Source organism: Microtus ochrogaster, chromosome 7 (genome assembly GCF_000317375.1).
Source record: "Microtus ochrogaster isolate Prairie Vole_2 chromosome 7, MicOch1.0, whole genome shotgun sequence".
NCBI lineage: Eukaryota > Metazoa > Chordata > Mammalia > Rodentia > Cricetidae > Microtus > Microtus ochrogaster.
Window position 1 is genome coordinate 29,990,335 of NC_022014.1, and position 11,903 is coordinate 30,002,237.

Sequence of the window (11,903 nt, forward strand, 5' to 3'; positions counted from 1 at the left end):
CTGGCTCCTGAGGAGCAAACTCCCACCTATGGAGCTGACAGAGGCTTTAGAGGCTTTTCTGTGGCTACCACATGCACCAAGCTACCATCAAGGGGCAGAGCGTGTAAACCCCCCCCCCCCCCCCGGTCAGGTCACAGGTGGTAAAGCAAGAACAGAAGGTGAGGAAACAGATTCCGTGTTCACATGATTATTCTTGTTTATTGAGGTCTGTTTGTTCTCCACGGGTGCTTTTTCCTCCAAGTAAACAGAGCAGGCGCAAATATCTATAATGAATAAATTTATTGTCTTACAAAAATCATTGTCTAGAAATATGGGCGTACAAGAAAAGATCTTTGCAGTCAGGTGTCTGGTGGTCAGCAGCCAGTACAGTCCATACAGGGGAGGTCAAAGATTCCAAACCCATGTGACAAATTCTTCCTAACAGATGTTAAAGCTTTTAACCCAAAAGGTCTGTGTTTTCAAGCACATTGCCAAGGATCGGGATTTGTCATTAACACTGATTTGCTGTCACTGAATGTCTGTCTATCCTACTTTACTAGAGAGGTACATGATATGAAGCACAGTCAAACTTAACACATGGCGTTGTTCTAGAGGCAAATCCTATAGTTAACATTGTCTTAGTACTGTAGTGTCTAAGGCACTTTCTGTAATGTCAGTTTGCTCAACTATCAACCAAAAACAGAATGCTAAGTGTTCATTGTAACACTGTCCAAAGGAAGGGAAAAGGAAAAAAATGAAGGATCACACACCCACTGGGATGTCAACATTCAGGCAGACGGCATCTGTTCTTGAGGTCCTTTAGCCTCATTAACAAACTTGGAACACACCTCCAACACAAAACCAAGGTTCCTGTTTTGGGCTCAAAGCAGTGGCTGGATTTGTAAGGTCAGCAGGAGATTCTGGCTGGTTGGAGAGGACGTCTGTGAGCATCCCAAGGGTCACAGTGGCTCACTCATCCCAACAAGCCAGATACTTCAGGAGACCCCTGGAAGTCACGTGATGGTGGCCACCCCAGGTGCGCAGATAGCCCTGGGCCAAAGACTCTATTCACATGAGATGGTGGGGACACCCCTTGGGACATGGGCAGGATAACCCCAAATTGATGCTGCTTCCCCAGTCCAACCCACCCCTCCTAAGCCTCCAAAGCCCCTTTCACAGTTTGCTCACAGAGACAGTGATCATTACTCAAAGGAAATGAGACAAGCGAAGGTTAGGTCCACAACGTTCTAAGAGACTGGATGTGGTTGAGGGGTCAGGGCCACGTGGACGCAGAACTAAGGTACCTGTCAGGAACAGCATGCAGAGCAAATGAGCAACACCGGGGCCCCAGGCCCAGCGACGGCAACAGAAGGTCTGGAATTTGTTTCAAAAAGGGTTATCTCCTCTTATGTGTCATAAAGTGGTCTCTTGATGAGTATATGGAAATTAGATGCAACGATGGACAGTCTGTTTAATACGCATGTCTGGTGGAGGTGTATATATAAAAAGGGGGCCATTGTACCTAGTCTGAAGCAGGATACAGTCTGCACAGGCCACAAAGCCTTAAGACACAGTTGATCTTCCTGTGAGGAATCCCGGAGCTTGCCATTGAGTGCAGGGCTCAAGCAGACTAGCATTGGGTTGAGGAGTTCCAGCCCGTCCTCTGTGTCACCTCCAGTCTCCTTTGTCTACTCGGATGGGGGTGGCTGCGTCTCATTGACATCACTGGTCTTACTTTCCGTGTCGTCGTCTGATAGCTCCAACGAGGCCCCCTCAATGTGCAGCTGGCGCCGGCCAGATCGGCTTGAGGAAAAACTGATTGGGCCACCCCGCCTGGGAGAGAAATACACAAGAGCACGTGGCTCTTGGGTTGTTCAACCCCGAACAACGCTCAGTTTCCACCCTCTCTCTACCCCAGCCTGGGGCATCACAGCCTTGGAGGTCTCAGAAAGACCTCCTTAGACAGACAGGTAAGGAAGACTAAGACGAAGCTCCATCTCCCCACAGCTATCCTTGAAAGGCCAGAAAACAAAAGAAGCGTTGTTTTTATATTTTATAGTCCTTTAAAAAACCAAGTCTTGGTTTACTGACCACACCAGCAGCCTTCGTCCACCGCACAGAGGCCTACGCTGGCTCACTGGCTTTTCTGGCAGCGCGTGTGAACCTTTCACTCCTGCTGGCTTTTGGGCTCCCTCACTGTCGTGCAGAGCAGTAGGAGTGCTCTGTGTCAGGTCTACTGGGAGCTCTGGAGTGGAGGCTGTGGATGACGCCAGCCAGACCAGAGCCTGCTGTGTCCCACTGGTCCGGTTCACAGTGAGCGGGCCTGCCCTCTCCTTTCTCCCACTCCCTACTACAAAGGTTCCCGAGGAATCGACAGGAGCCTCCCCAGATCAAGCCTGTAGCCCACCACGTCACTGAACACTTACCTGAGCCGGTTCTTCAGAGTGCTGACCTCACGGCTTAGACCCTCATTGGCCTCGGTGGCGTCATCCAGTTCCCTTTGGAGCTTACGCCGAGACGCGTTGGCACGTGTAGCCTCCTCTTCAGCTTCCTCCAGCTGGCGTTTAAGCTGCTTCATTCTGGCATTGGCCTTCTCCATCTTGGGGAGGTACATGAACGAAAGGCAGACTGTGAATCTACCTGGAGGGTCAGCATGGCTCTGTGTGACATCTGGTGATGTCACTCACCTTCAGTTAGCAAAGCCAGTATTTACAGAGCAAGCTACACTCAGGAACTTTTTATACAAGAATCAACCTAGTTTTCTATCCCCACACATGACTGATGGGCGGTGTACAAGGCGAGCACTCATGGAGCATGGCCGTTCCCAAGCACAGCCACCTGGGAGAGTGCAGCACCTTCTTCTTAACCCACCAATGGCTCTTCTGCTTCTAGACTCCAGGGACTGGTTAGTGCCCCATGGGTACAGCTGAGGGTCTGGGCCAAAGGCAATGGCCCTCCGTGGTGTTCCTTCACCCAGTATGCACGGAGAGACGGGGTTGTGGGTGTGTGTTGGGGGGGATGACAGGCTACAGGCAAGGGGTGGTCTTGACCTGATCTTGATCTCTCCTGGGATTGCAGGCTTGTATGGGTGAGCACTTGAGTGCTGTGTATCTGTATTAGGGTGCACACGCGGGCATACATTCTTTACACGTCCCCAAATTTCCCCCCACTCAGTGTCCTGACTGCTGACTGTACCCAAGAACTATTATTCTAGGGTCAGAAGTTGAAGCTGGGAGAAACTTGTTTGCCCGTGAAGCAGTTTAATGGAGGAAGCTGAATGTTCCTTTAAAATCCAGTCCAGGGCTCGCACCTCAGAGCCTCGCTGGCCTCCTCCCTCATCGTTACGGGGGGGGGGGGGGGGCACGGGATGTCACAAGGCAGTTTCAGACACCATACTCGAGTTTTTGAAAACATTTTCTCAGTTCTGACTTGTTTGCTGAAGCATTCCCGGGGTGGTGACCTCCATCCCACCTGGCTTTCTCCTACCTGTTCTTTGTACTGATCTGCATGTCGCCGCTCATCCTCCACCTGCATGAAGATTTCCTTCAGTTTCTTCTCTGTCCGTCGGACTAGTTTGTTGGCAGCTGCTCGTTCCCTGTCAGAATTACCACAGTGGCTTTGAGATTTGAAATTAATTTTAAATGGGGAAATAGTTTTGAAATTCTTTCTCTTTGGAAATGATACATATTGGAATGCCTTTTTAGACCTCCCAGAAGCCAAAGCAGGCTCTCCTTTCACTGAATATGGTGTCTGTTCTGTGCACACAACACGTGTACCATGCACCTCCTAATGACAGTGAACAGACTTGTGTTCATCACTTCAAAGGAAAAAAAGCAACCTCATTTATGAAGTGATTATCTCGGATTTAGAATTGATTCACTATTGACTGTAATACTGGAGCTGTTAGAGCTAACGAGAATATCAAACTCCACACTCCACGCAGGAGTGAAACAGATCTCCACCCTGTTCCCCGGGACTGCTGCCCACGCTCCACACAACTAACACAGAGATCCCTGCAGACAGGAAAGTTCCCTCCTAACTGGATCTGGGTCTGGTGGGGTTAAAGCTTGCCAGTGAAAGCCTTACCAGGCTCACTGCGTGCCTGCAGATGCTCCTGCCCAGTGCAGTAGGAATGCAATTCTGGGAATGCAGGGTTTGGAGGGTGCTGGACTTGAACGCAAGTCCTGCATTTCTGGGTCCCATGCTTCCCCCAAAGGGGCGGGGGTCTGTGGGCTGCTGCAGCTCTGGCAGGCTAAGTGCTGTAGCTGCCCGCCCATTCTGTCCTGTGCAACACCCAGTTTTCACCATGTGGTGGGAACTGTCAGATTGGGGGGACCTGCTTTGTGCTATATCACAATTCTAATCTGCTGGAAAGTGAGCACCCACGATGTGGTGCTGGGAAGTCCCAGGGCAATGGGATGGCTTCCCGCTGGGGCCAGGCAGAGCCCTGGCCTCTGAGCACCTGTCTCACAGCTCACAGGACCTTGTCACCAAGTGGCCTGGCCAGTCCACGGCAGACAGTGGAGGCAGTCAGGCCTACAAGAGCATCTTACTTGGCTTCCTGCTCAAGCTGCTCCTCCAGCTGCCCAATCTTGGCTTCCAGGGCTGAGATAGTAGCCTTGAACTTGGACTTGACAGCCCCTTCTAGCTCCTGCAGCTTGGCCTTCAGCTCCTTGTTCTGTCGTTCCAGCTGTTGACGGGCATTGTCGCTCTTCTGGGCGGCGCTGCGTTCTGCTGCCAGCTCTGTGTTCAGTGTGTCCACCTAGGAGAGGAGAAATGGTTCAGACAGCCTGTGTGAAGGCAGCACAGCTGCTCCCAGAGACAGGCCGCTTGGCACCTGCAGCGTGGTCTTGCGGAACCGATCATTGAGCAGCTCCATGTTGCTCTGCTCCTCCTCCAGCTCCTCTTCCAGCTGTGCGATCCGAGCCTCCAGGCGCCTCTTCTCATCCAGCAGGGCAGACCTAGGCACAAGGAAGGGGCATCAGCGGAGCAGCACACCGTGTGACCTGCGTCTGTCCCTGATCCAGGGACGAGCTCCACCTCACCCGGTTTTCTTCCTGCCCACATCTGTCTTCCTGGTCCTGACACTGTCCCCTGAACCACTGTGGTGGCTTCCCTGCTGCCACCTCTGCCTCCAGAATGCAGCCAGGACCTTAGATGAGACTGTAAGCCCTGGCACAATCTGTCATCATGTCCTAGCACTCCAAGGAGAAAGCAACCTACCTGGGCGAAAGACGTGATCATTAACAACAAACAAACAAAAACCAGAGGAAGGTTCTAAGGAGGCTACTTGCCAAGCCAATGAACCTGAAAGTGAGGCCTTGAAGTGCAGTTTGTGGATTCCTGTTGCGTGTGAGGCCATCAGGGCTGGCACAGGTGTGTACATACCCGTGTGTTGTGTGTGATGGGCAGTGCCTGAGGCGACCCAGACCTGTGGTCATGCTTTTAGACTGGAGACGGAACAGATGAGCAAGCTCACTCAACGTTTACATGTCAGGCGACTGTCCCCTGCCTTTGTGAGGGCAGAGCCATGGCTGGAGAGGATACGGTGAGTACCACCGCCTCCTAGACACCCGTCCCTTCTGCCTGCTGCCCGGAGACTCACTTGCCAGAGGCGCTGTTGGCGATCTCATCAGCCAGTTCATCTCGCTCCTGCTCTGCGTGTCTGCGGGCTCGCTCAGATGACGCCAGCTCCTAAACAAGTTTACGTCATCATCAGTTCTCCTCGCGCTCCCGTCATGTTTCCCACACACTGCGGTCTACATGTGCTGACGCAGTGTGCTACCAGACCCTCCACACAGGACGTTACCAGGGAGGGCCTTACTGCCACAATGTGCTGTGGCTACAGCCCAGCATTCCTGCCCATTCTTTCCTATTGTGGAGCACACGCTTTAACCTGAGCCCTAGGAGACACTGGCCACACCAAGTCACAGCGTGTTCTAGGCCTTGGAGCTACTAACCACGGTATGCTGAGCTAGAAAGCAACTAAAAAACAAATAAATGTAAGCCACACTTTTAAAGTAATGGATTAAAGACACCATTAATAGAAATTTAAAAAAATACAGAATTAAGTGACAGTGAAGCCACTGCATCAGAACTAGTGGGACAGAGTAAGAGCAGGACCCGAGAGAGATGTTTGTGTTCTTGTGAATGTATTAGACACGGTCCCCACGCTCAGGGGGCATCCACTCAGTGGGAGAGCATGTGTGCTTAGCATCCTTGAGACCCTGCCTTCATCCTTGGTGCAAGCACATCACACCTCACAGAAAGAAAAAAAATACCCAAGGGAAAGAAACACGAAGACAATAAAAGAGAAACCATGAAAGGAGTGAAAGCTGGTGTGCAGGGTAAACCTCGCTCTCTGCTCCATGTCTGGTCCAGTTTTCAGTTCCCTGCCACCTAGGGAGCTCCTTTTCTCTCCAGCTCCTCCCTGACTGACAGTCTCTCACCCAGCTGCTGCACATCTGTACCACTGTTTTCTCATATGAACGGTTGTCATGCCAATATTGTGGGTCACTATCTTTTGAGGAAAATTTGAAAATATGTACAGAGATGAATACACTCCAGGGTGCTTTATCACATGGGTGGGGGTTCTATACTACATACTCCTCGTGGACACCTTAGGAAAAGACAGATGTTCCACTCGGGAACTGAATGAAGTGCATGTCTCTTACTGTAGCAGAACAGCACTTCTCTGGGTTGGGCTAACTCAAAGCTTATGTCTAATAACAAGCTCTCCTTTCTCACGGGGGGAGGGGCGATTCTAGAAGGCTGTGGACCAGTTACTAATCAGCCATCCCGCCTTTAGCCAGCAGAGGAATACACACAAGCAAGCAACAGCGTGCTAGCATTTGTGCTGAATGGAAACCTCACCATGAAGGTGACAAAACGCACTTAATCTCAGAGAGTCTAAGGACAACATGGACGACAGACAACATACCTCCTGCAGCTGAAGGATTTCTGCTTCCAGGCTCTTCAGTCTCTTTTCACTCTCTTTGGATTGAGCGAAAATCTCATCTCTAGATGCGCGAGCTTCTTCTAGTTCACGCTGGTAATCCTTCATCTGTGCCTGGGGTTAAATACAAAGTCGATCTAGAGTATTTCGTTCTCAGTATTGTTTCATCGTAAAAAGTATACAGACATAACGAAGGTACCGAGAGACCACAGCCTGTTAGCCTGCGAGAATATAGGCACAAACATGCTGGTAACATGCAAACACGGAATCTACACCACAACCAGGGGTCACCTGCTGTGTGACAAGCACAAACGCATCAATATAAAACCACGTCACCTCAGCATTTGCAGAAGTCACACCTGATCTTTCCATTATAAAGTAGTCAGCATGCAGTGAGGAGAAAGGCTTTAATCTAAGAGACCAGCAAGTAGGGAGCCCAGTCTCCCAGGCGTCTGCTCAACCTGAAGGGAAAGTCAGCAGCTGATTCCACAAGAAAGATGACAAACAGGGAAGAAAGGAATAAACCTAGTGGGTTCTGGCATGATCTTCACTTAGGAAATCTTAAGGGCTCTACTAAAAAAGCCATCACAGCTAGACTGATAGATACCGGTGAATATACAGAAGCTGCATTCAACACAAACCTAAAGGACACCTAGAACACATACAAAGACTGTAAAACGTCAGACAGACAAGATGCATATACATAGCAAGAAGCTCATGACCAGAGGAATTAAATTGATGCGGCAAATTGAGCTACATCCAACCACTTAGAAATTTGGTTGCCTCTTGCCTTTTTTCTTCTTTTTGTTTGCTTAGAAATATAAGCCAATCCTAAAATTAATATAGAATTGCAAGGAATCCAGCTAGAATAGCCAAAACTGTAGGGAAAATGGGCCAGCCAAAGAAATACAGCCTGGCCCTGAAACCAAAGCCAACTCTGTCCCTGGTCACTAAGCAGAAAACCAACAAATCCTTGAGCACAAGATCTAGCCAATCTGAGCTCAAGTAACTGAAATCTGACCATCCTGGAAATCTCCCTGGAAAAACTCCGCCCCTAAGAAGCCCTATGTAAGCCCTGCACCTGTTCGGTTTCCACCCTGGCAGAGGCAGCCGCTCTCCTGGATTCTTCCCTCCCAACAAACCTCTTGAATGAGGTTTGGGTGAGACCTCCTTTTTCCAGAGAGAAGTAACAACTTTTCACAGGCTTGGAGCTGAGCCAAACAGGAATGTAACACTTTTGCTGGGGAAACTTTCCCCTAGCGGAGTTGTAACAACTCTGGGGAAGCCCTCTTCTGCCGGAGCAGAGCTGTTATATTGGGAAGCCTTTCCCTAGAGCAGGGCTGTAAACCGCTGTGCTTACTGTGACCTGTGCTAGTCCTGGCCCGGTTACCAGAATATATTTTCAGGTTTTTTTTTCTTATTTTTTTCTTCAAGGCAGGGTTTCTCTGTGTAGCAGTTCTGGCTATCCTGAACTCACCGAGAACCGCCTGCCTATGCCTCCTGAGTGCGGGGATTAAAGGCATGCGCCACCATGCCTGGCCCAGAATACCTTTCTATCAGAGCTGTAGCTCTCGAATGCCAGAATACTTGCCCATCCGAGCTGAATTGCTCACAAAAACCAATCACGAAAACGAATGAACCTTTACCAGCCCTACTTCCCAATTTCAAAATGCAGTGCAAGCTATAGTAACCAAAAACAGGCAGGAATACAGGGCGGCCACACAGGTCCATGGGACAGGACTGAAAGCCCAGAGTGTGCCAAGATGATCCAGTGGGGGAGCACAGTCTACAGATGGGGTCAGGACAATTGGATACGCCTACCTAGAAAATGAAGCTGTGGCTTTAGGTGCAAAATGGGCCAAACCTGAGTCGGAAGCGTGAGACCCCTAGAAGCAGCCGAGAACTAACTCAGCCTCAGAGCTGGTGGTGTACTGAGTAAACACAAAGGGGAAGGAAAACCAGACTCCACCAAAAATTAAAAGTTTGTTATTCTCTTTCTGAAACAGGTCTCCAAGCCAACCAGGCTTGCCTCACACTTGCTACGCAGCTGAGGCTGACCTTTAACTTCTGATCTTGCCTCCACCTCCCCAAGCGCTGAGATTCAGGCATGCATCAACACTGAGCTCATACATGGAACTTTACCAACTAGGCTATACTGTACCCTCAGCCCCCAAATAAAAAATGCCTGTGCTACAGACAGCATCCCCTGGCACGGTGGCACAGCAACAGGTAGAATCACCATGTGAGCTGGCTTCTCAACGTCTTCTCATGTCACAAATGTGTGGTGACAGAGCCCCTTCCATTATGCACACGCAGAAAAAATCGAAACCATAGTTAGAGCCTTTAAAAATTATAGCCAGAGCATATACAAAATTTGAGTACTTGCTTCAACTAAATCATTACAGTGCAGCTGAAAAGATACACAGGCAGGAACAAATGACATCTGTTTTTAAATGTGAAAGCAGTGTGCACACAAGATCATCAACACCATTAGTAAGAAGATGCAAATCAAGAGCACACAAGAGCCTGGAGGGGTAACTGCGGTTACAGTGGTTGCTGCACAAACCCCCAGGCTTAGGTTTCAGCCCCCACAAACCCAACTGAGCAGAGACAGGAGGACCTCTGTGGCCTGCTGCCAGATCGTCAAGCTGGGACTCTAGCACTAGGTTCTGGGAGGGCACTGACAAAGCTAAAGTGGCACGTGACTGAGGAAGATGCTGGCACAACAGAAAAATACTCTATTATTATTACATTCACTATTCATATTAGTGAAATTCTTGACAGCCGAAGAGTAGAAACTGCCCAGTGCCCAGTTTCGAATGGATGAACATCCCTGCTTCATTCACACAGCGGTGCAGCGGGGCTACTCAGCAGTAAAGTCACAAGGTGCTTATTCATGCTACAACGTGGAAAGCCTCGAAAGGCATTACAAGAAGAGGCAGACACAAAGCCTATGCTATACAGGAATCCTTTCTATGAACTGACCAAGAGGCTGATCAGACACAGAGCCAGTGCACCACATTTGCACGGCTGTGGCAGAGATTGGGAGTGAGGAGGCGGCAAAGGCAATTAGTAGGAGGACTGTAATTTGTGCTGGGCCTCCATAACCCGGGACAAACACACACCTCAATGCCCCAGACCAAAGGAAACAGGCTCTGTGGTGTGTGAGTATATCTCAATAAACAACTGTCAATAAATAAATTCAGTATTTTTTTGGTAATGAACAATATTTTTATAATTATCAAGTCAAAATAAAATTAAACTTTAAAGCTGGATGGTGGTGGCATACGCCTCTAATCCCAGCACTCGGGAAGCAGAATTAGTCAATCTCTGTGAGTCTAAGCCAAGCCTGGGTCTACAGAGTCTGTTCCAGAGCAGCCAGGGCTGTTACACAGTGAAGCAGCCCTGTCTTGAAAAACAAAACAAAAAATATGTGTGTTTTTTGCCTGTGTGTACAACATGTATGCAATACCCATGGAGGCCAGAAGAGGGCAACAGGTTCCCGTGAACTATAGTATAGTTCACAGGAGCTGCCATGTGGCTGCATGCTGAGAACCAAACCTGGGTGGGTCCTGGGCAAGGGCAGTGAGTGCCCCTATAACTTCAGTCATGCGCCCAGCTTTATGAAAGTAGAGGAAAGCAAAACCACTACCCACAGAGGCTTTGTCTGTGGTCTGTCTGGCCGTCGGGTGCTTTCCTGCCACTATCTACACGCAGCCCTGCCAGGCAGTGGCTAGTGGCTCACTGACATTTACAAAGGCTTTGGCCGAGACAGTTGTTGAATGCATGTTCAAGATGTGGAATTACAAGTTAAAGGAGATTTTCCTGACCTTGTGGTCACAGTTCACACCCTTCCCTGGCAGTGCCTATCCCCAGCCATGGAAGAGAGGGCCACCCTGCACTGACTTGGTATCATGAATAACCTTTCTCATTGTGGCCACGAACTGTGTCATCTGGATACCAGAGTGGTGACTGGCGTGGCCTGAAAGGATGACATCACAGCATTGAAGGAGGAAAGCCACACCACTTCCTTTTGGGGATGTGGCTGGGTGGAAGAGTACTGAAGGTGTTTAGGGACACAGGACCAAATTCTAGCAAAGATGTTCCTCCTGACGACCACCCCCAGTTCCGCCTCAAAAGCAAATCCAATAACCAAGGGGCCAGCAGCTCAGTGTGATGGCTGGGTGCTTGCACTGTCTCTCCCAGCTTCACGGCTTCATCTTGTGTAAAAAGCACATGCTTGGTTCTCCTAAGGCCACGTGACACTGGTCCACGAGGCCGAGCCCGCCACTCTTACCTGAAGTTTGCGAAGCTGCTTGATGACTTCATCACGGGCTTTGTTTGCAGCCTCAATCTGAGCCTCCAAGTCCTTCAAGTCTATCTCCATCTTCTTCTTTGCGGCCACAGCAAGCGCCCGCTGTTTCCGCTCATCCTCCAGCTCCGCCTCGAGTTCTCGAACCTGAAGGACAGTGCTGGCTTACATTACACTGAGCTCTGGCTACTTTGGCCGGGGGGCTTGTCATTCTGCAGAGGTCCCTGTCACTGAGCAGTCCCTTTGTATTACTAATGGATGAATGTGGTTCAGAAGGTCTTGGAAACCACCACATGGTAGAGGCCATGCCTCCTGGGGGGCACCCAGAGACCCAAGAAGGAAGACCTCAGGCCCACAGTTTCGATGACCCAAACAGATGGGACCGGCGCACAGAGGGAGGGCACAGGGCAGAGGACAGAGGACACAGGGCAGCGGGCAGAGGACAGAGGGCACAGGGCACAGGGCAGAGGGCACAGGACAGAGGACAGAGGACAGAGGGCACAGGGCAGAGGACAGAGGGCAGAGGACAGAGGGCGGAGGGCAGAGGGCACAGGGCAGGGGACAGAGGGCACAGGGCAGCGGGCAGAGGACAGAGGGCACAGGGCAGCGGGCAGAGGACAGAGGGAGGGCACAGGGCAGCGGGCAGAGGACAGAGGG

At 50.3% G+C, this 11,903-nt stretch overlaps 1 protein-coding gene across 6 annotated transcripts in view; it reads right to left on the reverse strand.

Annotated features, from left to right (window-relative positions):
• Positions 1–171: 171 nt before the first annotated feature.
• The window catches only part of Myh10 (myosin heavy chain 10), a 131,164-nt gene continuing 119,432 nt past the window's right edge, over positions 172–11,903 (reverse strand). For 5 of the 6 annotated variants that reach the window (XM_013347182.2, XM_005349821.3, XM_026780418.1 and 2 more), the window contains 8 exons: positions 11,232–11,393; positions 6,920–7,048; positions 5,585–5,673; positions 4,817–4,940; positions 4,533–4,741; positions 3,466–3,574; positions 2,406–2,578; positions 1,668–1,812 (listed from right to left, as the gene is read on the reverse strand). In XM_013347182.2, the coding sequence (XP_013202636.1) occupies positions 1,668–1,812; positions 2,406–2,578; positions 3,466–3,574; positions 4,533–4,741; positions 4,817–4,940; positions 5,585–5,673; positions 6,920–7,048; positions 11,232–11,393 (1,140 nt within the window). Of the gene's footprint in view, positions 1,813–2,405; positions 2,579–3,465; positions 3,575–4,532; positions 4,742–4,816; positions 4,941–5,584; positions 5,674–6,919; positions 7,049–11,231; positions 11,394–11,903 lie in introns of all 6 variants that reach the window. The other variant, XM_026780414.1, reaches the window with a different exon arrangement.